This window comes from Mus musculus, chromosome 11 (genome assembly GCF_000001635.26).
Source record: "Mus musculus strain C57BL/6J chromosome 11, GRCm38.p6 C57BL/6J".
Classification (NCBI taxonomy): Eukaryota; Metazoa; Chordata; class Mammalia; order Rodentia; family Muridae; genus Mus; species Mus musculus.
In genome coordinates this window covers 77,063,620-77,088,113 of record NC_000077.6, presented here as the reverse complement: position 1 = coordinate 77,088,113, position 24,494 = coordinate 77,063,620, and the positions used below count along the sequence as shown (strand labels likewise).

The 24,494-nt window shown below is 41.5% G+C and overlaps 1 protein-coding gene and 1 non-coding gene across 2 annotated transcripts in view; both read left to right on the top strand.

The window, feature by feature from the left end:
* The first annotated feature begins 9,676 nt into the window (after positions 1 to 9,676).
* Nsrp1 (nuclear speckle regulatory protein 1) overlaps positions 9,677 to 24,494 on the top strand; it is a 34,146-nt gene continuing 19,328 nt past the window's right edge. The window contains exons 1-2 of the mRNA NM_001012309.2: positions 9,677 to 9,735; positions 11,370 to 11,460. Coding sequence (NP_001012309.1) covers positions 9,716 to 9,735; positions 11,370 to 11,460 — 111 coding nt within the window. The 5' untranslated portion in view covers positions 9,677 to 9,715. The remainder of the gene's footprint in view (positions 9,736 to 11,369; positions 11,461 to 24,494) is intronic.
* Positions 9,942 to 10,050, top strand: Mir423 (microRNA 423). The gene has a single exon (NR_030756.1). It is a non-coding gene; the product is annotated as a microRNA 423 (primary transcript).

Here is a 24,494-nt window from a genome sequence, read left to right as displayed (position 1 = left end):
CCACACCTTTAATCCCAGATGACCTTGAACTCGAAGATTTAATCTTCTGGAATCCATAGCCACTATGCCTCAAGATCTCCATACCAAGATCCAGATCAGAAACTTCTATCTCCCAGCCTCCAGATAAGGGTCACTGGGAAGCCTTCCAATTCTGGAGTCATTCCAAATATAGTCAAGTTGACAACCAGGAATAACCACTACACCTATGTTCCTACTCATAACTCCTTGACAGTGCTATGTAAAGAAGCCGCATAAACTCATTAGTTTCCTAGGTGAACCTTGGTGGAATGGTACCTCTTTATAATTGGGACTTTAGGAAGAAGGATAGGCGTTTACATCTCCCCCAGAGAAAGATATGGGATATGGAAGGCCCTAAATAAATAACTTCTTTTTTTTTTTTTTTTTTTTTTTGGTTTTTCGAGACAGGGTTTCTCTGTATAGCCCTGGCTGTCCTGGAACTCACATTGTAGACCAGGCTGGCCTCAAACTCAGAAATCTGCCTGCTTCTGCCTCCCAAGTGCTGGGATTAAAGGCGTGCGCCACCACGCCTCGCTAATAAATAACTTCTTTCAACTGACAAGATCAATTAACTGAATACAGTCAGGTGTATTAGTCAGAATTCCCTAGAGTCATCCAACTTATAGAATGAAACTATCTCTCCCTCCCCTCTCTCTATATGTATGTATATATTATTGGAATGACTTACAAATTGCAGTCCAACTAATCCAACAATGGGTGTGAATGGAAAGTTCAAGAATCTATTACTTTCTCAGTCCCACAAGGCTGGATGTCTCAGCTGGTCTTCTGCATCTGCCGGAATCCTGAAGAAGTAGGCTCCAATGCCAGTGGAGGAATGGATGTTAGCAAGGCAAGGGCAAAGAAAAAATGTACCTCCCCACTTCTGGATTGTAGCTGACAATCAAGTTGACAGCCAAGAATAGCCATCAGATAAGACCTGGTTCTCTCTCCCGAAGCAGTTCAGTAACTACCTTATACTCAAGTTATTCATCATTAAATTTTACCCCCTAGCTTATTGCTTAAGCTTAGACTGTCCTCACAGATCTCAGCTGGGGAGGCCTCTTTGGGCAATGACATTTTTGTTGCATTTGACTCTGACTCTCTAGCTGTGGCTGTTCAGACTAGGGGTCACCATTCACTAAAACGAAGCCAATTTGTGAAGCAGATTTACAAAGACAAAGGTACTCAGCTGGGTGTGGTGCTGCATCCCTGTAATCCCACCGCGGAGGAGGCTTAAGTGGGAGGACTTCCAGGTCAAGGCCAGCCCAGGCTATAATGCAAAGACCTCATCTCCTCTCTTCCCCGCAAAAATGAACCCGAAGCATAGACAAATAAAATTGACATAGCAAATGGAATATTTCCTTAAAAGATATTAAGTGTTCAGAAAGGAAAATATGTGATGGTGGATGTTGAAGCCTGCTCCTTTTAACACAACTGTAGCCATTTTGTACTCAGTCTCCATTCTGCTCCTAAGGTGAGTTAAGTTCAGGTTCTCAGACTCCACTTCCCAGAAGTAATTATCCATAGCTTACACTGAAAAATGCTCCTAAAAGGTCATAACCATATGGCCAGAATACTCAGTCTCTGTTATCTCAACGCTCTGCAACCCTGCTGTTCACCACCTGTCCACCACCCCTTACCTCACTTACGACTAAGCTTAAAGTTTGGCTGATAATACGTTGTCTAGTTGGCCAGACTGATGTAGTACTGCCTCCACCCTTGCCTTCTGAACTGCTGACCCTGGCTTTTTCTTTTAAAAGCCTGTCCTGAGAACAGACTGGTACCACAATTAGACTCCCGAGGGATTTTTGTTTTTGTTTGTTTGTTTGTTTGTTTGTGGTCCTGAACATTCAGTCTTGGGGTGTACATTCAATGGACATTCAATGGACTGTTCTTGCTTAACTGAGATCTGTGTTTGTCTGGTTTGTGTGGCGATTGCTGAACCTCAGTGGGTGTTCACAGAGCTGCTGCATACTACGGGTCAGCAGATGTTGTAGACAGGTGAAAGGTAACTAAGAAGCTGGAAGCAGAGGCTGCAAGTAGTGACAGTGACATAGGTAACACTCGTGTCAAAAGATTAAACAGATAATCCACTGGTGTGGGTGCTACTGTCCCCGCTGCTGTCTTGTTCTCAAGTCCAAGTGACCACTTTCTCAGAGCCAAAGGGAGTGGGAATTGTTACACATTCGTAAGTATGGTGGAGAGAAGTTCTTTTCCTGGCCTAGCTCACTTCTGAATTGCATCTCCTGTTAAAGAGCCCAGACTTGGGTTCTAAAGTCTCAGTGGCTTTTCTGTGTCCTTGTAGCAATTACCACAGTTACTGCAGACTGACAACTAAGCAAAGAACCCTCTTCAACATTGTGTCTGAGAAGCCAAGATTCTAAGCTCATGAAAACCAAGGGCTGCTTTATGACTGTGCTCCAAAGACAATGGGAGATTCCTGAATAACAGCAATTTAGAAACCCTTATCATCTGGGATCCTGGGATTCCCACTGGGCAGTCTTGTGTGACCTATTCCCATTTGACCTTTTCAGCAGAAAGTAGACGGCCTTGGCCCTTTTTAAATTTTAAGCAAAGTAACGCATCGTCTTTGTTGAATCATCCTATTATACAAGGCCAGCTGAGATCAGGGAAATTCTTAGTCCCACCTCACACAGTTTTCTTTATTTAGTAATCTTCCAATTCTTTTAACCTTAGGAGTTGGCAAATAGCCCAGGAGCCAAACCTAGCCAGGTGTCTATCATGGTAAACTATACTTTGGAAGCCCAACACGGTGGCACACACTTAACAATCCCAGAATTAGGAGGCTCAGGCAGGAAACCTGTACATTAGGAGACATAAAGGAGACTCTGTTACTCAAAATAAGAAGTCTGATTGGAATGTTGGTCACATTGTCTATGGCTACCTTCACACCATGAGGTCAAAGCTGAATATCTTCCTGAGACCACACACAACAAGTGAAAGACTCCGAAAGGAGCCCCTCGCTCAGGCCTCAGGACAATAGCGGACACCCAAGAACTCATGATAGATCAAGCTTGATGAAAACCACATGAGGCTTTATTGGGGAAAGCCAGAGCTCTGGAGACAACTCATATCCCACGCAGGGGTAGAGGAGTCGACCTTGAGGGGAAAGAGGACCCAGTTTTTATAGTCCCTCAGGGGGGAAAGGAGAAGGGGGAGAGTAGGGGATTTCCAGATCTAAACAATGTCTATTTTAAAATGATTGATTCCTCAAGAAATGGGTATGGGAGGGAAACAAGGAAAGAGTCTAATGAAGGTGCAGCACTCCGGATTGGCCCTGACTATGGTTGCTGGGGAGATTTCCCGACTCTTTCCCAGCAACCAATATCACAAACACCTGGCAGTGAGGTGCAGCAATGGGCACACACCTGGTCAGAACATTGGCAGACACACAGGTTTAAGGAGCGGCCAGAGCATTGTGCACCTCTATTTTTCTAAATCAGTGGAGCTAGTTCTACTAACAGTGAAATCTATTTTGCCAATTTCAGGGCTTCTGTGACCTTTTACATTCTGTCAGGATCTTTCACAAGTTCCTAACATATTTACTCTCTAACTGCAGGGCAGTTTGCCAGTCTCTGCATGTCAGCCATAATTTTTGATATTTATCTCTAGATTGCTAAATAACATGGGTGGGTAGATAGATTCTTTATGCTCCCGATTTGGGTATTATCCATTAACCTCCCAATATGACATGTTGGGATAGTCTTTTTGTACTCTCTGTAAAGGTGTGTCTTTGTCCTTCCTTACCTACTTAAGGCAATTTCTGATTGGCTTTAATAAAAAGCTGACAACCAATAGCTAGGCAGGAGAAGATAGGAGGGACTTCTGGACAGAGACAGGAACTGTGGGAAGAATTGAGAGTTGAGGGAGTCACCAACCAGACATAGAGGAAGAAGGACGTCCCAGGACTTGGGGGATGGGGGGAGGTGACAAGTGTGGACAAGCAGAGGCACGGTTACTTAAGTTATACGTGCTAGTTAGGAACAAGCTAGGCTATAAGGCCTAAGCTTTCATAAATAATAAAAAACCTCCATGTCATTATTTGAGTGCTAGAGGATAGGACAGTCTGAGGATAATGTCATGCAAGACTGTAGTTTCTTCCCAAGGCTGTGTGTGTGTGTGTGTGTGTGTGTGTGTGTGTGTGTGAGTGTGTGTGCACAGAGGCACATGCACACATGAATACTTCCCATTCATCCATCAAGATGATGTCATCATTTGAGTTATAACAAATGGTATTCATATACATTACCATGACTATACATCTGTTATAAACAGGGAGTAATTATTTTTCATGCTTGTACATCTTTTCAATATTTCTGGAGTTAATGTCAAAAGAAAACTAGAATAGCTGGATCACACAAAGATTTCAGAGCAAGGACTGCTTTCTTTGGTTTTGTTTTGTTTTGGTTTGTTTTTTTTTTTTGGTAAAAATAATGAAGATGGGGCCAACTAATTAAGGGCACAATGGCATTCTTAAAATATTTATACATCTAATTATTGAGTTTCAGGATATAAGAAACAAAACCTGATATTTCAAATCCATAAAGATAGAAAGTAGATTAGTGGCTGCCTGGGGTCGGAGGACTTGCGAGGGGAAGGAAAAGATTCACAGCGTCATGACTGACATGGCACTGGAAGTAAAATCCTGACTATAAACTACTGAGTTGCGTTATTTTCAATAGTAAACTTCATGTGAATTACATCTCAGTGCAGTTGCTTTTGTGTGTGTTTGTGTGTAGTGGAGGATTGCATATTTGTGCTGCGGAAGTCAGAGGACAACCTTCATTAGGTACCATCCTCTTTCTCTCTGCCTCCCTCTCTCTGCCTCTCTCTCTCTCTCTCTCTCTCTCTCCTCACCAGGCTATATAGAATAAGCCTACTTGGTCAGATCTGTTGCCATCTCTCCCAATGTCAGCATTATAAGTATATATCTGGCTTCTGTTTTTGCAACATGGCTTCTGGGGATTAGACTCAGTTCTTCATACTTGCTGGACAAGCACTTTATCTTTAATACAGCTACTTTCAAAAAATAAAAAGAATTTAGCTTGGTGTGGTGGTACACTGGAGGTGGATGCAGGCAGATCTCTGGGAGTTTCAAGTCAGCCGGAATTACATGGTAAGAGAGAGAGGGAGGGAGGGAAGGAAAGGGAGAGAGAGGGAGAGAGAGAGAGAGAGAGAGAGAGAGAGAGAGAGAGAAAGAGAAAGAGAGAGAGAGAGGTGTCAGATATTAATCAATATCCACACAAAGATATAGAGACGTCAGAACTATACATGTCTATACGTGGGTAAACACAATACTATAATTCTTTTTTTAAAAGGTTTCTTTTATATGCATGGGTGTTTTGCCTGCCTACATGTATGTGCACCATCTTTGTGCCTGGAGCTGTTGAGAGGCCAGAAGAAAGTGCTAGATCCCCTGGAGTTGGGACTCCAGAGCTATGAGGCACCATGTGAGTGGTAAGAGTTGAACCCTGGTCCTCTGTCTTCTCACCACCTCTCAAAATTTATTTAAAAGTAAAAAAAAAAAATCTTTTGTTTAAAGTCATGGTATTGCACACCCACAGTCCCAATGTCAGGAAGCAAATGCAGAAGGGTCCCCATAAGGTCAAGTCTGGTCTACATAGTGTGCTCCAGTCCAGCTGGACTTACATATCAAGACCTTGTCTCAAGAAACAAGGGAACGGAGAGATGGCTCAGTGGCTAAGGTAACTGGCTGCTCTTCCAGAGATCCTACATTCAATGCCCAGCATCCATGTGGCAGTTCACAAACTGTAGTTCCAGAGGACCTGATGCCCTCTTCTGATGTGCAGATGTACATACAGACAAAACACCCACATATATAAAATACATAAATAACTCTCAAACAGATCCATAAAACCCACCAAGAAGTGTTTAAAGCAAAAGTAGTAATTATTTTGCCCCCTTTGACAAATAGCACAAGCACATCACTACCGTATGTGACTGGAAACGTTTTACATTATAAACAAAGTGGCAAAGTGGGTTTGTATGTGTGTCTGTTTTGGCTGTTGGAAAACAGACTTAGGGCTTTACACATGCTGGGCCAGCACCCTACTGCTGACCCACATCCCTCAAAGGTGGCATGTGATAAATAAGGTGTATAGTAGAGGGCAGGTGACTGCAGCCCAGTGGATGGAGTGCTCCACATTCACTGCCTATGTAGAATATACTGGGCATGATGGTGCATGACTGCAGTCCCAGCAGTGTAGAGGAGAGCAGGAGGCTCACAAGTTCAAGGTCATTCTTGGCTAAAGAGATTCTAAAGTAAAACCTTAGAAAATTATAAGCATAGAATATGGTTAATACAAATGAAGGCTGGATCATAGATCCAATTATAAGATCTTCTCTATTAACCCAAAACATGGCAAAATAGTGTCTGGGAGTGGGTAGTGAGTGTAAGACCCCCGAAACTGGGGAGACCTCCGCTCAAGTCCCGGGATGAGCTGGCCGACACCCCAATAACTCGAGAGAAAAACCACACTTGATGCAAAGAGGCTTTATTGTCAGCTAGCTGAGGACGAACTCCTTTTGCCACGCGGGGCAGGGGAGTTCGACCCTGAGCGGTAACAGTAGGGGGTTTTAAAGGAAAAAGTGAGGAATTGGGAAGAGTTGGGAGGAGTTTGGTTACAGCTCTTCTCTGGTGGGTGTCCTTGGTAAAATTATAAGCCATGAGGAGTGGGGAGTGAGTTGTATCTCTTCTTTGTGGAGTTTATCTCCGTGTCCTTGGCACAGGGAGCCAGGCAAGTGCCTGGCTAGGTCTTTTTACAATTATTGCATCTCTGGTTGTAAGGTATAGAAACAAAAAGGCTTTTTGCTGGCTATAGAGAACAAAGAGCTTCTTTCTGGCTGTATTTTTAGAGATCAGGGAAAACAAGCTTGGGGGAAACACTTCAAGTCAGGATCTCACATGAGCAGAGAACATATGGGGAAAATGAGAGCAAATGATAGGTGTTTATAACCTGTGATGGTTCTTCTCAGTTGTCAACTTGACTATATCTGGAATGAACTGCAATCCAGAAATGGTGGGCACACTTGTGATCTGGATCTTGAGCCTGGAAGACATAGGCTTTGATCTGAATCTTGAGGTGTGATGTCACAGGCTTTGGATCTGGATTGACACAAGCCTTTAATCCAGATCTTGAGGATACCTTTAATCTGGGCCATATCTTCTGTTGGACCTAGATAAGGACAATGGAAGGAAGCAGTTTATTCTCTATTTGTCCGCTTGCATTCACTTTGCCGGGACATCTGTTGGAGCCTACTTCTTCAGGCTGCAGCTTATTATAGAAGACCAGCTGAGACACCCAGCCTCATGGGACTGAGCCACTACTAGATTCTTGGATTTTCCACTCACAGCTATTGATTGATTGTTAGGTTAGTTGGACTGTAGACTGTAGCCTTCAAGTGAGTGTGTGTGTGTGTGTGTGTGAGTGTGTGTGTGTGTGTGTGTGTGTGTGTGTGAGAGAGAGAGAGAGAGAGAGAGAGAGATTCCATAAGTTCTTTAACACTAGAGAACCCTGACAAATTGGGGCTGGAGAGATGGCTCAGCTATTAAGAGCACTGACTACTCTTCCAAAGGTCCTGAGTTCAATTCCCAGCAACCACATGGTGGCTCACAACCATCTGTAATGGGATCTTTTGGTGTGTCTGAAGAGAAGGACAGTGTACTCACATATATAAAATAAATAATTGTTTAAAAAAGGCATACTATGCTAACATTAATCAAACAGAACTGGTTATACAAAAACAGGAATGAATAGAGTCAATTTTTTTTTTCTTTTGCAGTGCAGGAGTTCAAACCCAGGGCTTTGAGTATGCTAGGTAAGTGTTCTACCTTTGAAACATAAACCCAGATCTCAGTTTCAATTCTTAATTATACCAGAGTTATTGTAACAGGACACCACTATCCCACATGTCCACATGACTTCCAAATATATGGGGGTGGGTGGAGACAGATCAGAGAAACAATTATGCAGCCTTTTTATAGCTGGTTACTATAAGTTGTTAGGACCTGGGTAACATGTTAGGGCCTAGGTAACTGTTACTTGTCTAGCCTGCCATTTTGTGCTGTTACTAAGGAATCTTATATGCTGTCACTGCTGTTGCTAGGATGTTCTGTGCTTCAGTTTCTTGAAAACCAATCACAAGCAATTAGAACTGCTTTGTATAGTTAGCCACGCTAAGCTCGGACCCAAACGTGAGCACATGTATATGGTTTTTACTTTTATAAGCTGCTCCTGGGATGGACCCCAACATAAGAAGCCATTTGGAATAAAACTTCCATTTTGAGCAGGGGTTGAATAAAGTTCCTACCTAAGACATCCCAGGGAATTGACATCCTACTTGGTAGAAAGAGGCATGTACATGGATAACTGATGTCCTGGTTGGCAAGTTAAGACATGAATGTTAGGCAAGTCCTCTGCCACAGTTGAATACCTCAACTAATGAGAACAGGATAAGTGTACAAAAAAAAAAAATGCTTCTGATGAAATTGCCTAACTCTAAATCCTGATTGGTGGAGTAACTTGGCACAGATGTTTGTGGATTTTAGGCTTAAAAGCCCTATAGGATCTTAACTCAATGCCACAGTCAGCTCCTGAGTTTGGTCTGTGGACCTGATTTTTCAGTCTTGGGGTGTGATATTTAATCTCTATTAGACTGAGATTGGTGTCTGAGTGGTTTGTACGGTAATTCCCAGACACCAACACTAGTTCTAATTTTTTTGTTGTTGTTTTTGTTTTTTGAGACAGGGTTTTTCTGTGTAGCCCTGGCTATCCTGGAACTCATTTTTAGACCAGGCTGGCCTCGAACTCAGAAATCTGCCTGCCTCTGCCTCCCAAGTGCTGGGATTAAAGGCATGCGCCACCACGCCCGGCTTTTTAAAAAAAATTTTTATTTTTATTTTTTTGGTTTTTCGAGACAGGGTTTCTCTGTATAGCCCTGGCTGCCAACACTAGTTCTAAATGGTGGATGCACAGATGAAATGTAGCCAGGTTTTGTCTTTTAAAATGGGGTGGCACACTTGTGATGAGTTACTGTCATTTAGAAGGCTGAGGCAAAAGGATATTCTGGACTATAGAGCAAGATGGTCTCAAACAACTGCACTGCTAATATCAGTTCTCGGCGAGGGTGCCTGCATTTCCAGCATTCCGAAAGCTGAGGCAGCAAGATCTTGAGTTCTAGGACAGTCAGGGTTATATTATATAGAAAGGCTTTATTTAAATAAAATAATCAGTTCACATTGAGGTTCTATGGCTTTTCGGTTTTTTTAGTCACTCAGAGCCAGCTACACTGAGCAGCAAAACAAAGCAATAGATGTGTAGGGAGCCGTTTTGAAACTCATTAAATTCAGATAATTGGGGCCCACTCCGACTCGGTCCGGATTCAGCAGGCGTCGCGGTTGGACGTGACTCTAACACTATCTCCAGTGACGAGGCTCGTCCCCGGAGCGCGGTCCACGAGCCTCTCTCTGGACTAGAACTTGGTCATCGCCTCCCCGCCCTGACTTTAAGACTCTGAGCCGAGCCGCATCCTAAGCAAGACACAGCGGTAGGCTCAGCGGCTAAGCGAGTACCGGAACCGGAAGTGCGCGTATACACGTCGGCGTCAGCGTCTCGTCACGTCCGCGTCGACCAGGTCCAGCGGAGACGGGAACAAGATGGCGATCCCGGGCAGGCAGTGAGTGATGGGGAAGTTAGGGTCCGGCTGGGGAGTAAGAAGCCAGGGAGACTGAGTCTTTAGGCCGAGGCGTCTGAGGTCGCCGGAAGTGCAGGGCCACCCCCGCCCCGGTTAAAGGCGGGAGAAGGCGAGGAATTCCGAGCCACTTAGGTTCCCCACCCCCCGTCCGGTACATTTTTCCAGGTTGCAAGCCCGAAGTTTGAGAAACTTGTGAGGAAATAAAGGAAGTTAGGCTGAGGGGCAGAGAGCGAGACTTTTCTATTTTCCAAAAGCTCGGTCTGAGGCCCCTCAGTCTTGCTTCCTACCCCGCGCTTGAGTTTCTCCCGGTTGGATGCGCTCAGGGGCACCGAGAAGAGAAACTCCTGGTTGCCTTTGAGGGCCTCGTTCTCCCTGGCAGATGCTCAGGCAAGACCAGCCTCCCGCCCTCCCTCCTGGGGTTACGAGTGTGGTGCTGAGAAGCCACAGAAAAGAGTAGGCATATAGGAAACTGGTCTTCGCTGCCGGGAAAGACACAGATACGGTTTACCTGCCTGGAAATTTATTCTTGGGCGTGTAAACCTTGCAGTGCCAAGCATGTCCCGTGGCCTTTGCATTTTAAAGCCAAAACCTCGAGAAACGAAACGTATTAAATCTGGTGATGGCCAAACCCAGGCACTATTGCATGTGCCAGCAAGATTTTGCTGAAAGGACCCTGATATAGCTGTCTTGAGTGAGGCTATGCCAGTGCCTGGCAAATACAGAAGTGGATGCTCACAGTCACCTATAGGATGGACCACAGGGCCCCCAATGGAGGCGCTAGAGAAAGTACCCAAGGAGCTGAAGGGGTCTGCAACCCTATAGGTGGAACAACAATATGAACTAACCAGTACCCCACTGGAGCTCGTGTCTCTAGCTGCATATGTAGCAGAAGATAGCCTAGTCGGCCATCATTGGGAAGAGAGGCCCATTGGTTGTGCAAACTTTATATGCCCCAGTACAGGGGAACACCAGGGCCAAGAAGTGGGAGTGGGTGGGCGGGGGGGGGGGTATAGGGAACTTTTGGGATAGCATTTGAAATGTAAATAAAGAAAATATCTAGTTACAAAAAAAATGTGGTGATGGTTTTCAGAGGCGCTGAAGCAAAGCAAACGAGCCCAGTGGACGGATGGGAACTTGCCCCCATGGTGACTTGCTCGCAGACAAAAGCAATTGAGCCAAATAAGTGAATGGGGACTTGCCCGAATCTCTACGTGGGTTTCTTAGTCAATTTTTCAAGATCTTAGCTACTGTGTGGGAAAAAAATCAGAGGACAGTTTAGAACATTTTGGTTTTTAGCAAGTTTGCAAAAACCACTAGCCTGTTTAGGATTCCTGTCACTTCACTATCTAAAACATTGCTGTAGTCTTCATTTTCTCCTTTAGTAAAAATGTTTTGAGTTTGGCCCAGGTAGACAAATAATAATAACAACTATAAAATGACATTAGAATTTTGAGGTCGTTGCAAAGCGGTTAGTCCATTATGTGTTCATAGGTTGTATGACATGTTTTGATTTGGGAAGTTCATAAGGAAGAAGTAGTGGATGTGTTATGTTCTTTAAATGTTTATGTTATTTAAAGATAATGGTGCGATTTCTATTTCAAAAAAAAATTACGCAGGTATGGGCTTATTTTGCCAAAGAAAACACAGCCGTTGCACCGAGTTTTACAGAAACCGTCAGTGTTTGGGAGTGATTCTGATGACGATGAGGTAAGGGGCCCTATGCTTAACTCATGTATTTTAAAAACTGCTTGTGAATTTGTCTTCACCTTTGTTTATCAGTACAGTGGTTCTGGAGTATCTTTACAGACCCTTCAAAAAAAAAAACAACCTTTAAAAAGCACTCAATTGCTATTTTCTGTATGACCAAAGATGACCCCCCCCCCCATAAACTTAGTCATTTTTAGATAGTTTGGTACACTCTTTATAGTCACTTAAATACCAGTGACCTAGCTGGCTTGGAATTTAATGTGTAGACCAAACTGGCTTTGGACTCATAAGGCTCTGCCTGCTTCTGCATCTGCCCTCTGTGTGCAGGATTAAAGGCCCGTGATTCAGTACCTAGCAGTGTTACATGTCTTTGTTACTTAGGGTACGTGGCTAGGCTTTGTAGGATCTAATTCTGTTGTAAACTGAAGGCCATCTGCATAATGTCGCTTTCAACCAGTTTAGAGTTCATCGACAGAGATGCATGCAAACACTGAGGCAGGCTGAAATGTGGAAAGAAAAATAACTGAGGATTTTTCTGTGCCTACTATACTTTGATCTTCACAATTACCCTCTATTACTTTCATTTTACTGATGAAGTTGGAATTCAAATAGGTTAAGGAATTTTCCCATTACTAGGCCTTGCAGCTCATAAATAAATGGCAAGACCACGGCTCAAACACAGCAGACGGATTAGATGGTTCCGACCGTAAGTCACCAGCTATCCAGCCTGGCAGCCTGAGCTCAGTGTCTGGGTGGAGGGAGAGAACTGACTCTCAGTTTGTCCTCTGACTTCCACTTGTATGTCGTGGCCCCTGTGTGGACACACACACACACACACACACACACACACACACACACATACACACAAGCAAATAGATGCAATAATAAGATTTGAGCACAGGTCTATCAAATTCTAAAATCTACATTTTTTTCCCATTCTTCTTTCTTGCTTTATTTTGATAATAGACCTTTAAAATGTTAGTGAAATAGAGAGGACAAAACCGCTCATTTTGCTGAAGAAATACCCAGGCAGGAATAGGCATTTGGACAGCTTTCAAAGCTGGTTTAGATTTGAGTAAAAAAAAAAAGTGGAGATCATTTCAGATGAGAGAGAACAAAGAACATAAAGTAGAAGGCATTTTTATGGAGTGATAAGTTTAGAGAAGAGAATGTGTAGAGCAAAGAAATGTGGCAGTGAGGCTGTAACAGGTTGAGCCCAGATTGTGGAATATCTTGCACTGTTTGTATGAAATGTCAACTTTACATACGGAAGTAGGTTTTTGAGTACTATGTTTATAGTTTACTTAGTGATGCCATCCCAGCTTTATGTTTATCTTGAGAAGATAACTCTGGAATTGCGAAGCACAAAAGGAGAGAAGAATCAAGAGCTTTAGGCCAACCTGGGCTATAGGTATAATAAGAGCTTGTCTCAAAGAAATGAGTTTGGGGAGGAGGCAACAAGAGTCAAGGGTCTTCTAAGAAATCTTATATGGAGATGAAGATCTAAGCTTTGGTTCCCAAGCTAATGGGAAGCAAAGAGAAAAAATAGACTCTCAGTAGAAACAGGCAGTCCAGAGATAGATGGGAAAGGAACTAGATGATGCTAAGGGTTTATTTCATATTTATTTATTTTGTACGTGGGCACACGTATGCCATGATACTGCCACACACGTGGAAGTCAGAGGATAACTCGGGAGAGTCAGTTCTTTCCCTCATCATGCAGGATCCTAGAGTTTGGGTGTTGCAGGCTGTCGGCCATGGCAGTAGCACCTTCACCTGCTGAGGCAGCCCTTCTAAGAGTGTGTTTAGGTAGCTATGCCTAGCTCGGGATGTAGGGGAAGAGAATTGACATATAGCATATGGGTTTTTCAATACATTGGAAACGTAGATGCAGTTTTAGAATTATTTATAGAATATTTATTCATTTATTTATTTTGGTTTTTCAAGACAGGGTTTCTCTGTATAGCCCTGGCTGTCCTGCAACTCATTCTGTAGATCAGGCTGGCCTCGAACTCAGAAATCCACCTGCCTCTGCCTCCCAAGTGTTGAGATTAAAGGCGTGCACCACCACCCAGCTTTTTCATAGAATTTTTAAAGTTTCCTTTGCAATTTTTATGTATGTATATGTGAGTGGACACACTCTTGCTATGGCACACATGTGCCACTCATGGGACAACTACTGGGGCAGTTGATTCTCCTTCTGTGTCAACCCTAGGGATCAAACTCAGATATAGTGACAATTACCTTAACCCTCTGGGCCATCTCTTCATGTCTGCCTTGCCTTTAAGGTTGATGTGTGTGAGCATTTCTATGCCAGGTGCATGTGTGCAGGTCAGGACAACTATGGAGAGTTGTCTGTCACCTTGTAGTCTGTGGAGCTGACCTGGACCACTCTCCTGTGTTTGTGTCTTATCTGTCATAAGAGGCCGGATCACAGACATGCACCACCACATCTCACTTTTTTCAGGCTGTGTAGCAAGCACTATTACCTGGCAAGCACCTCATTGACTTAGTTTCCCCTTTTAAGAAAGTACTGTGATATAGTCTACATGCCATATATGTCTGTTTTAATTTTAAAATTATATTTATTTAGTGTATGTATTTGTGCATGTGTGTGTCTGTATGATTGTATGCGCCATGGTGCTTGTGTGACAGTCAGTCAGAGGGCGACTTGTAGGAGAGGGTTCCCACCTCCCGAATGTGGGTCTGGGTCATTAGGTTTGGTAGCCCCAGCCCGTTTCACCCTTTTACATTATATGGTTCATTAGTTTTTAAATAATTGTACAATCATTACTAGCTAATTTTAAAGTAGTTTTAGTAGTTTTATCACCCAGCAAGAAAATGGTATCCATTGTAGTTGCTCTCCAAACTGTGGCAACCTTTCTGTTTGTGTGGAGTCTTCTGACATTTCACATAAATGGAGTTTTGTAGTTGGGCAGAGGGGGTGGGAGAGTGTTTTGTCTGGTTTCTTGAAAATTAGCATAAGTATTCTTAAAGTTATAATGCATCAGTGTTTTTTTGGGGGGGAGGGGTGTTGTTTTTGGGTTTTTTGTTGTTGTTGTTGTTGTTGTTGTTGTTTTTTGAGACAGGGTTTCTCTGTATAGCCCTGGCTGTTCTGGAACTCACTTTGTAGACCAGGCTGGCCTCAAAATCAGAAATCTGCTTGCTTCTGCCTCCCAAGTGCTAGGATTAAAGGCGTGCGCCACCACGCTCCGCTTGCATCAGTGTTTTATGCTCCTTTTCATTCCTTTAATTTTTTTAAAGATTTATTTATTATTATAAATAAGTACACTATTGCTGTCTTCAGACACACCAGAAGAGGGTATCAGATCTCATTACGGGTGGTGATTTGGACCTTTGCAAGAGCAGTCAGTGCTCTTACCCGCTGAGCCATCTTGCCAGCCCCCTTCCTTTAATTTTTAATTTTTTTTTTTATTCCTTGCTTTTCTGCAGATAGAACTTGGGACCTCACACATGACTAGTTTTTCTTTTTTTTAATTAACTTTAATTTGAATGTGTGCATGTGTGTGAATGTTGTGACTTAGGCACTTGTGCACACACATGCAGAGGCCGAACAAAAAAGTCAGATGTTTCTTCTGTCGTTCTCCTTACTGCCTTGAGACAGTTTTCTCACTGAACTGGAAGCTTGCCATTAGGATTAGGTTTTCCAGCTAGTGAGCGCCCAAGATCCACCTGTCTACATTCCCCAATGCTGGGGTTATGCTCTGCTTCTTTATGGGTCCTAGGGATTCAAACTCAGGCCCTTATGCTTGTACAGCAAGGGCTCTTACCAACTGAGCCACCCCTTCCCAGCCTTTAGTATTGAATAATGATTCATTGTACTGCATTTTATTTAGTCATTAGTTGGTGTGAATATGAGTTTCTGGCTATCATAAATAATTAGGAACTTCAGTATGTGTATAGATATTTGTATGGGCATGTAATTTTACTTATGTTGGTTATATTCCTAGAAATGGTTTTGCTAGCAGATTTTTTTTCGATAATTATATATTACTAACATTGGCAGAATTATCAGAGTGGCAGCACTACTTTGCTTTCCTGACCGTGTTAACGTAAAGGTTCCAACACCTTACCGTACTGCTGCTGTTTTGAGACAGGGTCTCAGTGTATAGCTTTAGCTGTCCTGGACCTTGCTATTTAGACCTGACTGGCTTGAGACTCAGAGAGATCCACCTGCTTCGGCCTCCCAAATGTTGAGATTAAAGGTGTGTGACACCCCACCCAGCTTCCTTTCTTAAGAGCATCTAGTGGCACCTCATTGTGATTTAATTTGCATCTTCCTGATGGCCAGTGATTTCATTTACCTACTTTTTAAATACTGGGTTGTCATTTATATGAGTTATAATACTTCTTTATGTATTCTACTATAACTTTCTACTTAGATATATGATGTGTAAATACATTTTTTTTAATTTATGGGTTGTCTTTGTTTTCTTGATAATGTGTATTGAAGGATGAAATTTCAATTTTGAGGACAGCATTTTCTCTTGCTAGTGGTGGTTCCATACCTCAGAAAAACATTGCCTAATTGAATGCCACAGAACTTTACATCTATGTTTTCTTCTAAGGGCTCTGTAGTTTTATCTTTTAAGTGTTTAGCCAATTTTGTGTTAATTTTTGTTTGTGGTCTGAAATAGTGATGGAACCTCATTCTTTTGTATATGACTATGTAGTTCTTGCACACTGCACTGTGTGCATTAGATTATCTACACTGTTTCCCATTAGATTATCTAGTGTTTCTATGGCTTATTTTAATACACAAGTTATTCTTTAAAATATTTACCATGGAGCCTATACAAAGCTTGGGTAACTTGTTATTTCTTTTCCCATGAAACAATCATGGCATGTATGCTTTGTAAACAAAGCAACATGAGACTAATGGTGTTATTGTTTGTCTTCTCTGTTGTGAACTGGAGGTGGTAGGAGCTAAACAATGGGCACCCTAGAGTCAGACAAGATGTTTGTTCATGGACCATTTTGCTTTAGCTTTCTTCCTCCCTTCCTTCCATATGGGGACTGTGGTCATGTAAGTGGAGGAAGACTTGAGAAGCCAAGTAGGAAGTGGGGTAACCAGAGAGTAGCAGCAGGAAGACCCAAGCAATGAGAAATGGAGGCATATGATGGGCTTAGGAAACTAGGGACCAGGATTACCTGGTGGGAACTAGGATTAGCCAGATTCTAGAAGATTTTGAAGCAAGTATGGAGATTGAGTTTTAGGTAGGGAGGAAGACATGAAGAAATAGCTCTCGAGTTTTCTCTTAACCTTGGTCTTACATTGGTGGACCTTCCCCACCAGCCAAGGCAAGGGAAATAACGGGTTAATTCTTAATGAACAGGATGTAAAGCTGCCCCCCACCCCTACCCCATGGTCTACTTGCATGAAAAGCATTTGTCTGGTTTATTCCAGCTAAGAATGAACATTTCTTAAATAGATTACTTAAATATTTGTGAAGTCTAAATAATGTCAAAACTTCTTTTTTTCATAACCACTTTAAACAGCTGTAAAATGAGGAGTGCTTTAAAGAATATGTAGAAGCAGACTTTACGGATTCCCTCCCTGGAATAGCATTAGCTACAGCAGGAGAAAAGCTGCTGCAAAGCAAACCTCTTGCTCTTTAGCTTTGTTTTGTTTACTTGACAGCTCATCAGAAACAATTAAAGATCTCAAATTTTAGATCATACTTTATTATCTCCCGTGGTCCAGCAGAGGGGGCACTAGCACATGAGTCCTGTTGTGATGAAGGGCCCAGTTCTGTGGAGATCAGAGGACAAATGAGCTGTGGGTCCTTGTTTGTCCCTTTATTTGAGGCAAGTTCTTTGTTTTTCATATACATATACCACGCTAGCTGGTTCTCTAGCTCTAAGGAATTCTGTTTCTGCCTCCCACCTTGCCATGGGAGCACTGGCGTTAAAGATGCATCCATCTTTAAAGGATTCCAGGATTTGAAATCTGTCCTTAGTACTACAAGCACTTTATCTACTAAGTCATCCTGCAGCCCCATGATTAACTTTGCATAGAAGAATGGTAATCTAGTACTTGTATTTACATGGCTTTTTTAAACTATCAGAACTAATTAGGATTATTTACTGGTTTGTTCAGAGGAGAGAAGATAGTAGAGGCAGTGAAAGGTTCTAACCCTAAGTGAGAATGCTCCATCTAGTTGTCTGAGTGGTTCCTCATCATTACATTGTGTTAATTGCAATCTTCCCAATGTATCTTCTCTCCAATCCTGTCACTACCCCTTTATGCTCATCTTTTGGATTATTTTAATAGCTTTTTAAATTGTTTCCTTATTGCTTTCTCTTTGGATTCATCTTAAATACCAGTGTCAGCCAGTCTGATCTTCTAAAGCATGGTTCTAATCATAGTACTACTGCTTAGTTCTCCAGTCTAATTATGTTTAATGCTTTGACCTTCAAATGACTGTTAGCATCTTCACCTAACTCTTCCTTCCTGCCAAGCACACTGTCATGGCATTAGTTCTTACAGCTATGTTTTTCTTTAGAATATAAGTTTCTGCAGCCATCTCTACATCTCCATACTACAGCCACCTTTCAGAATTGAGAGCAAGTGTTACTTCATGAAATGGTATTTGATTTTTCTCAGTGCACACACCTCCATGTAGGTGGAGGCCAGAATAGGGTGTCTGATGCCCTCTTCTGTCACTATCCATCCATTTCTTTGGAGACAGGGTCTCTGTTTCAAAAACAGAATCTGGGGCTTGGTCTTTCTCATCTGGACTAGGAGTCAGCAAGACCCAGCCATCCGTATACACATCCCTAAGAGCTAGGCTTATGGAGTTGTAGAGATGCCCAGTTTGTTATGTGAATGTTGAGATTTGAGCTCTGGTCCTCATGATTGCAGAGCAGGCTATATTTAACCACTGAGCCATATCTTCAGTCTACTAATACAATTTTATTTACATAAACAGGCGAGCTGAATCTGGCCAATAGCTTTCTGACTCTTCTGGTCGTCATGTTTCTCTGTGTCTCTCTCCCTCCCCTTTTTTCTTTCCCCTCTTCCTGCCCATTCTCTTCTGTTTTTGAGATAGGATCTCATTATCTACCCAAGGCAGACTTTGAATGTGATCCTCCTGTGTCGGCCTCCTGAGTACCACAAGCAGTGTTACCATGCCAAGCCTGTATAGTTATTTTCAGAAGTACCCATGATAACAAAATATGTCATGTGTCATAACAATTCGTGACTAATAGAACAAAGCCATATGTTTTGTAAACCGAAGACAGATTAAACATGAAACTTCCTTTTAGATGTTTATCCATGATGTTACTGAACTCAATAAAGCCTTCTTTCACCCTTACCAATTAAAATGCTGATTTCTAAGAAAAAATGTACATGTGAAATCCAGTATTACAGCATAATGTAGTGTATACAGCTGAAAATTGTTGTTTTAGGACCAAAACAAAACTCTGAAGTAATGTTAAACTAGAAAGCTAAAGTTCATCATCTTAGAGACATATATGCACGTGTATTATGTATTCATACCGTCACTCAGAAGCCGTAGTGTACCACTGTGTATGCTCAGCATTTTCATCCAGGAGTCAGGCACTGAATAAATACTGATAAGAGAAACACTAAAGCCCAGTGTGAGCTAAGAGAGGCATAGATGATAAGAACCAATTCTGAAAAATCTAAGGCAGATTAAAGATGATTATACTAGAATTAAGAAATGTGGCCAAGAATGGTGGCACGAGCCTATAATTGCAGCACTTAGAGAAAGTGGAGGTAGAAGGATCAGAAGTTCAAAGCCAGTCCTGGCTACCTAGCAGTTAGAGATCAGCCTGGCCTGTATGAAATGTTGTACCTACCAAGAGTAAAAAGGAGTAGAATAGTGAATTGATAGAAGACTGGGGTGAGGCTTGGTGGTAGAATACTTGCAGAGCTGTGCAATCAGTCAGGCGACAAAAGCTAAATTTCTAAAATTCTTAAATTATCAAACACCTGCATTTCTGATTTCTGATGAAAAACTAATTCATTTTGAAGCCTGTTTGGCTGGTTAATAATAAGACAGTGTAAAAATTTTGATCTAGCAGATTATTATAATGGAGTTGAATCAATGTTGTAACTTTGGCTTTCATCAGTTATAATCAGATAATATCCTACTACTCTGCATGTGTCTTGTGTAGATCAAATAAATGACAGTTTTTTTTTAAATGCCAAGAAGTTTGGATTATTTTAATGACAACTAATAATGTTAACTCTTCTCATATGCTACTAAACCAAGTCCTATGAGACTGAATGTACTTAAGCAGCAGCGTACACAGTGAAGTGTTTAAAGCAGTTCTGCAGCTATGCTAAAAACCATCCCTGTTGTCTGCCAGTGAGAAGAAAGCAAAGCAAAAAGAGAGAAAAGAATGAGATTTAAAAGCCGGGCGTGGTGGCACATGCCTTTGATCCCAGCACTCGGGAGGCAGAGGCAGGAGGATTTCTGAGTTCAAGGCCAGCCTGGTCTACAAAGTGAGTTCCAGGACAGCCAGGGCTATACAGAGAAACTCTGTCTCGAGAAACCAAAAAAAAAAAAAGAATGAGATTTTAAACAAAACAAAACCAGGCAAGATGACAAAAGACTCCTAGCTGGGAGAAGTAGCTGAGCATGCAGATACTGAAGGTGGATGGGCAAGGAACTCCTTTCCCCAGGAAGAGTGTGATATTGATCTTATGCTTTCTAGATAAATAAAATTACTTTGTAAATCTTGTTTGTATTTATGTCCCTTTGGTCAAATTGATTCATGTTGGGCAAATTTTTTAAAATTCCTTTTTTCCCTTCTGAAATAAAGTGACAGTAGAGTTTGTATATTTCAATTCAGGATTTATTCTCTCTCCATCTGTCTCATTTCCTTCCTTCCTTTCTCTCTCCTTTATTTCTATCTCTATGGTGTCTGTTTAATGAGACACTTTGCTTATACTTTCATTAGTTCTTTAGAAATCATTTCCGTTTTTTGGACATAGTCTTGTTCGTTGCATGTATTGTACATATGTTTTTTGTCTAAAGCTGGAGATTAACGTCATATAATGTAGCAACACAAAATCTCAGAATTCGTTTGCTTTTTAAAATTTACTAATTTTTATTTCATATGCATTGATATTGTCCCTGCATGAATGTCTGTGTGAGGGTGTAGTATCCCTCTGGAACTGGCTGGATCACATAGAATTGTGACAGTGCTTGTGACTACTTTCTCTCTAGTTCCATGGTTTGTAAAATGTGTAATTATTATTAACATTTGTGTGTGTGTTGCTGGTGACTTGACCCAGAGCCACGCATCACTGAGCTGTGTCTCTTAACTGTTTGTGTAGTAACTTTTCTGAACCAGTTCTGCAATGTTTATGACCTTTGTGTTGCTGCTGAAGTCTGTTAACTTAGATGACAGCCACTGATTTATCCTACCAAAACATTGGAACTAGTTAAGTGTCCCATTCTTGTGACAGTGGATTAATTCATGTTATATCAGGCCTGTAGTTTACAGTTCTGCTATAGCTTTTACTCTTGTATAGCTTCAAAAGCAGTTCCAAAATGCTTAGAATCCTCTGGGCTCTTGCCTTAGTTGTATGCGTACATGGCCTTCAAGATCCCTTGGAGTGTATAGGAACTTTGTTTTTATTTTCTGACAGGGTCTCATCTTGTATGTTGGCTAACATTGAACTTGTGATCATCCTGCTTCAGCCTTCCAAATACTAGAATTACAACTCTGCCTCCATGTTTGACTTTCTTTGGGACTTTCAGAACTGTCCCTTTTAGTGTGCATTTTTGCTTGTTTGTTTTGAGATAAATTCTCAGGTTTTCCATTTATCACCCAGGCTGGTCTCAAACTCCTGGACTTGATCCTCCGACCCTGTTCTCTTGTCCTCTTGGGGAGCTGGCTGTAAGCCAACATGCCAGGCTATGGTTAGCATGTTGTTTATTCTAGCTGTCACAATAAATTAACATTAACCTTGTGAAAATAACTCATTCTTGCTTTCCCATAATTTCCCCCACTGTTCTTCACTAGTTCTTTTGCTCTTGCTTTCTATTTCTGAGATTTTTGGCTTTCTTTTTGAGTTTTAAACAAGTGTTCTTAGGGACATTTTTCCCTAAGTTTTGATGGTGGAGGAGTGCTTGCCTCTTGGTTTTATCATTGTAAAACCTACAATAAAAATTGTATTGGGCATTAGATTAATTTTTTTTCTTTTTTCCAGTATTTGTTATTGCTGTGGATTATACTGATAGATTTTTCCCTAAAGTGAGACCACTCTTTTTATTGCTAACATATACCCCACTTGGTCTTGGTATATATGTGCAACTGTTTTTAAATTGTAAAATGTAACACAAAATACATCTTTTGTTAATTTAAAAAATTATTGTGTTTTATGTGCATATATGTATATGCACTGTTTGCATGCCTAATTCCCTGATGAAGAGGCCAGAAGAGGGCAACTGATCCCCTGGAATTAGAGTTATTGAGAGTTTTAAGCTACCATGGGGATGCTGCAAATTGAACCTGTAGCCTCTGGAAGAGTACACAGTGCTCTTAACCATTAAGCCATCTTTCCAGCCCCCACTGGTTTTGTTTTTTGTAGCAGGATTTCATGAATAGTCTGTGTTGGCCTTGCACTTACAATGTGGCCAAGGATAATTCCCCTGCCTCCACCTCTTGGGTTCTTTGTCATCATACTTGGCTTCTTTCTTTTAAATACTAGCCTTTCTAAGGAGTTGAATGCCCTCCCCTCTGACAGCAACTTGAGGAATACACAATCCTCCTGCCTCTTTCTTCTGTGTGCAGGCATTATAATCATACACAACCATACTCATCCCTTGTTAGTTTTAATTTAAAGTACACTTTAAATTTTTTAAATTTTGCTTGGTGCATGCATGCTTGCTGTGGTACTCACGAGGAGGTCAGAGGACAACTTTCAGGTGTTTGGTTCTCTCTACCTGGATTCTGGGAATTGAACTCTCAGAGTTGACAGTTAAGCATCTTTACCCACTGAGTCATCTTGTCACCTTGGTAGTTTCAATTTCCAGTATGGTAAACCTGTCCATATAGATGAAAAGTCTATATATCTCCAATAACATAAAGAATATAAGAAGGTCTTAGGGAGAAATCACATTCTGTTGGAGCAGTGTTTATCAGCCTTCCTAATGCAACCATAAAATTATTTTTGTTGCTACTTCACTAGCTGTAGTTTTGCTACTATTGTGAATCATAATGTAAATTTCTGTTTCCTGATGGTCTTAGGTGGCTCCTGTGAAAGGGTCCTGTAACCTCCAAAGGGGTTGTGACCCACAGGCTAAAAATCACTGCCCTAGCCAGGCATGGTGGTGCATGCCTTTAATCCCAGCACCCGGGAGGCAGAGGCAGGCGGATTTCTGAGTTCGAGGCCAGCCTGGTCTACAAAGTGAGTTCCAGGACAGCCAGGGTTACACAGAGAAACCCTGTCTCGAATAACAAAACAAACAAAAAAGGAATCACTGCCCTAGGGTGTGTCCAGGCCCAGCATTTGGTAACTTTTTACTTTAAAGGTTTGAACTTGCACGTGAAGACTGTTGTTTTGTTTTACCTGAAATGTTTCTTAACCTCCACCCTGTTCAGTCCTTCTCAAATTCTTATGAGACATATTTTAGGCAAACATTCTACTGTTGAGTTAGCCTGTACTAGGGCGGACTAAACAAAATTCCAGTCCCTCCTGTGTCCCCAAGACAATCACTTAATCAGTTTGTGCTCCTGTATAAATTTCCAGCCAAGGGCAGAAATGAAATATTTGCCTTTCCCAAAAAAAGGTGTATGTAAAAGTTCACATCTACCTTGCTGCTTTTAATTAACGTGAAGCTGGTTAATCTTGTCTTCTGCTATTTATGTTTCTTGCTTCAAAATGCCAGCCAAAGGGTGGTGCACTCCCACCTTTTCTTGCACACAGCCTCTGTGGGTAGTTTGATTCCTTGCCTTCTTTCTGTCTTTGTGTTTTGGGAATGGAGGGTAACTCTTACTACTATCAAGCATGATGTAGGTTTCCTGTGTCACTTCAAGGGAGTAGGAGGAAAATGAGGCTGCAGTATGTATTAATTTGTGGTTTGTAGCAGAGTTTGAACTTTGTTTCCTAGCTTTGGTATCTTAGATGATCCTGTCATTTCTTTGTCTCAGTTTCCATGGCACTGCACAACTGTAATTCCAGCACTGCAGAGTCCAAGGCAGGGGAGCCTGAGTTAGAGGCCAGCCTAGGATATATCTCAAAACCTTGTCTCCAAAACAAAACAAGAAAGCCTGACCCTGTGATACCATCTATTTAAAGTTTATTTTAAAGATAAAAATAGTTTATTTTAAGTGCCTAGTTGTGGTCGAAGTGCAGTAAGTTGTATCTGTTACTACACAGTAAGACCTTCTCTGTTACTGTCATTACCAGCAATGGCACCTAGTAGCTGTATGTTTCCTGGGCTGGCTCCATCCCACTTGGCACTTGATGGTAATATTTAGTTGCCTGGCTTTTTTGTGGGCTTTTTAATGTAATTTAACTTCCAGTTTGGGCTGTAGCTGTTAGCTCCGAGGCATTATATTAGGAAATTCACAAATAAGGCACCGATATTAGTAGTTACTTTTTGGAATTATCACTGGTTTATTGGACTTATATACAAGCTCATTGCATCTTTCTTGCTTATCCTATTTTACCGACAATGTATAATTAGAAGCCAATAAAAATTTTACCTCCAAATTGCAGTTAAATAACAAAATTAGTTTGTTTTATTTGTCCAGAACTATATACATCTTCATATACCATACTGACAGGCTGATTATTTCAGCTTTACCGTAGAAATCATTTTAAAAAGCTTTTCCTTTATTTTTATGACATGTCTCAGTGTTTATTGTCTGACAAAAAGTAATAATCCCACATCTCACTCTTCGACTTATCGAGAGCTCAAAATAAAATAGATCAGATCACTTTCTGAAACAAAATTACTTTATTAGTTTAGTAATAATTTGAGGTTACTTTAAAGATAAGAAGCAGCATTTGGGAGGAGATTCAT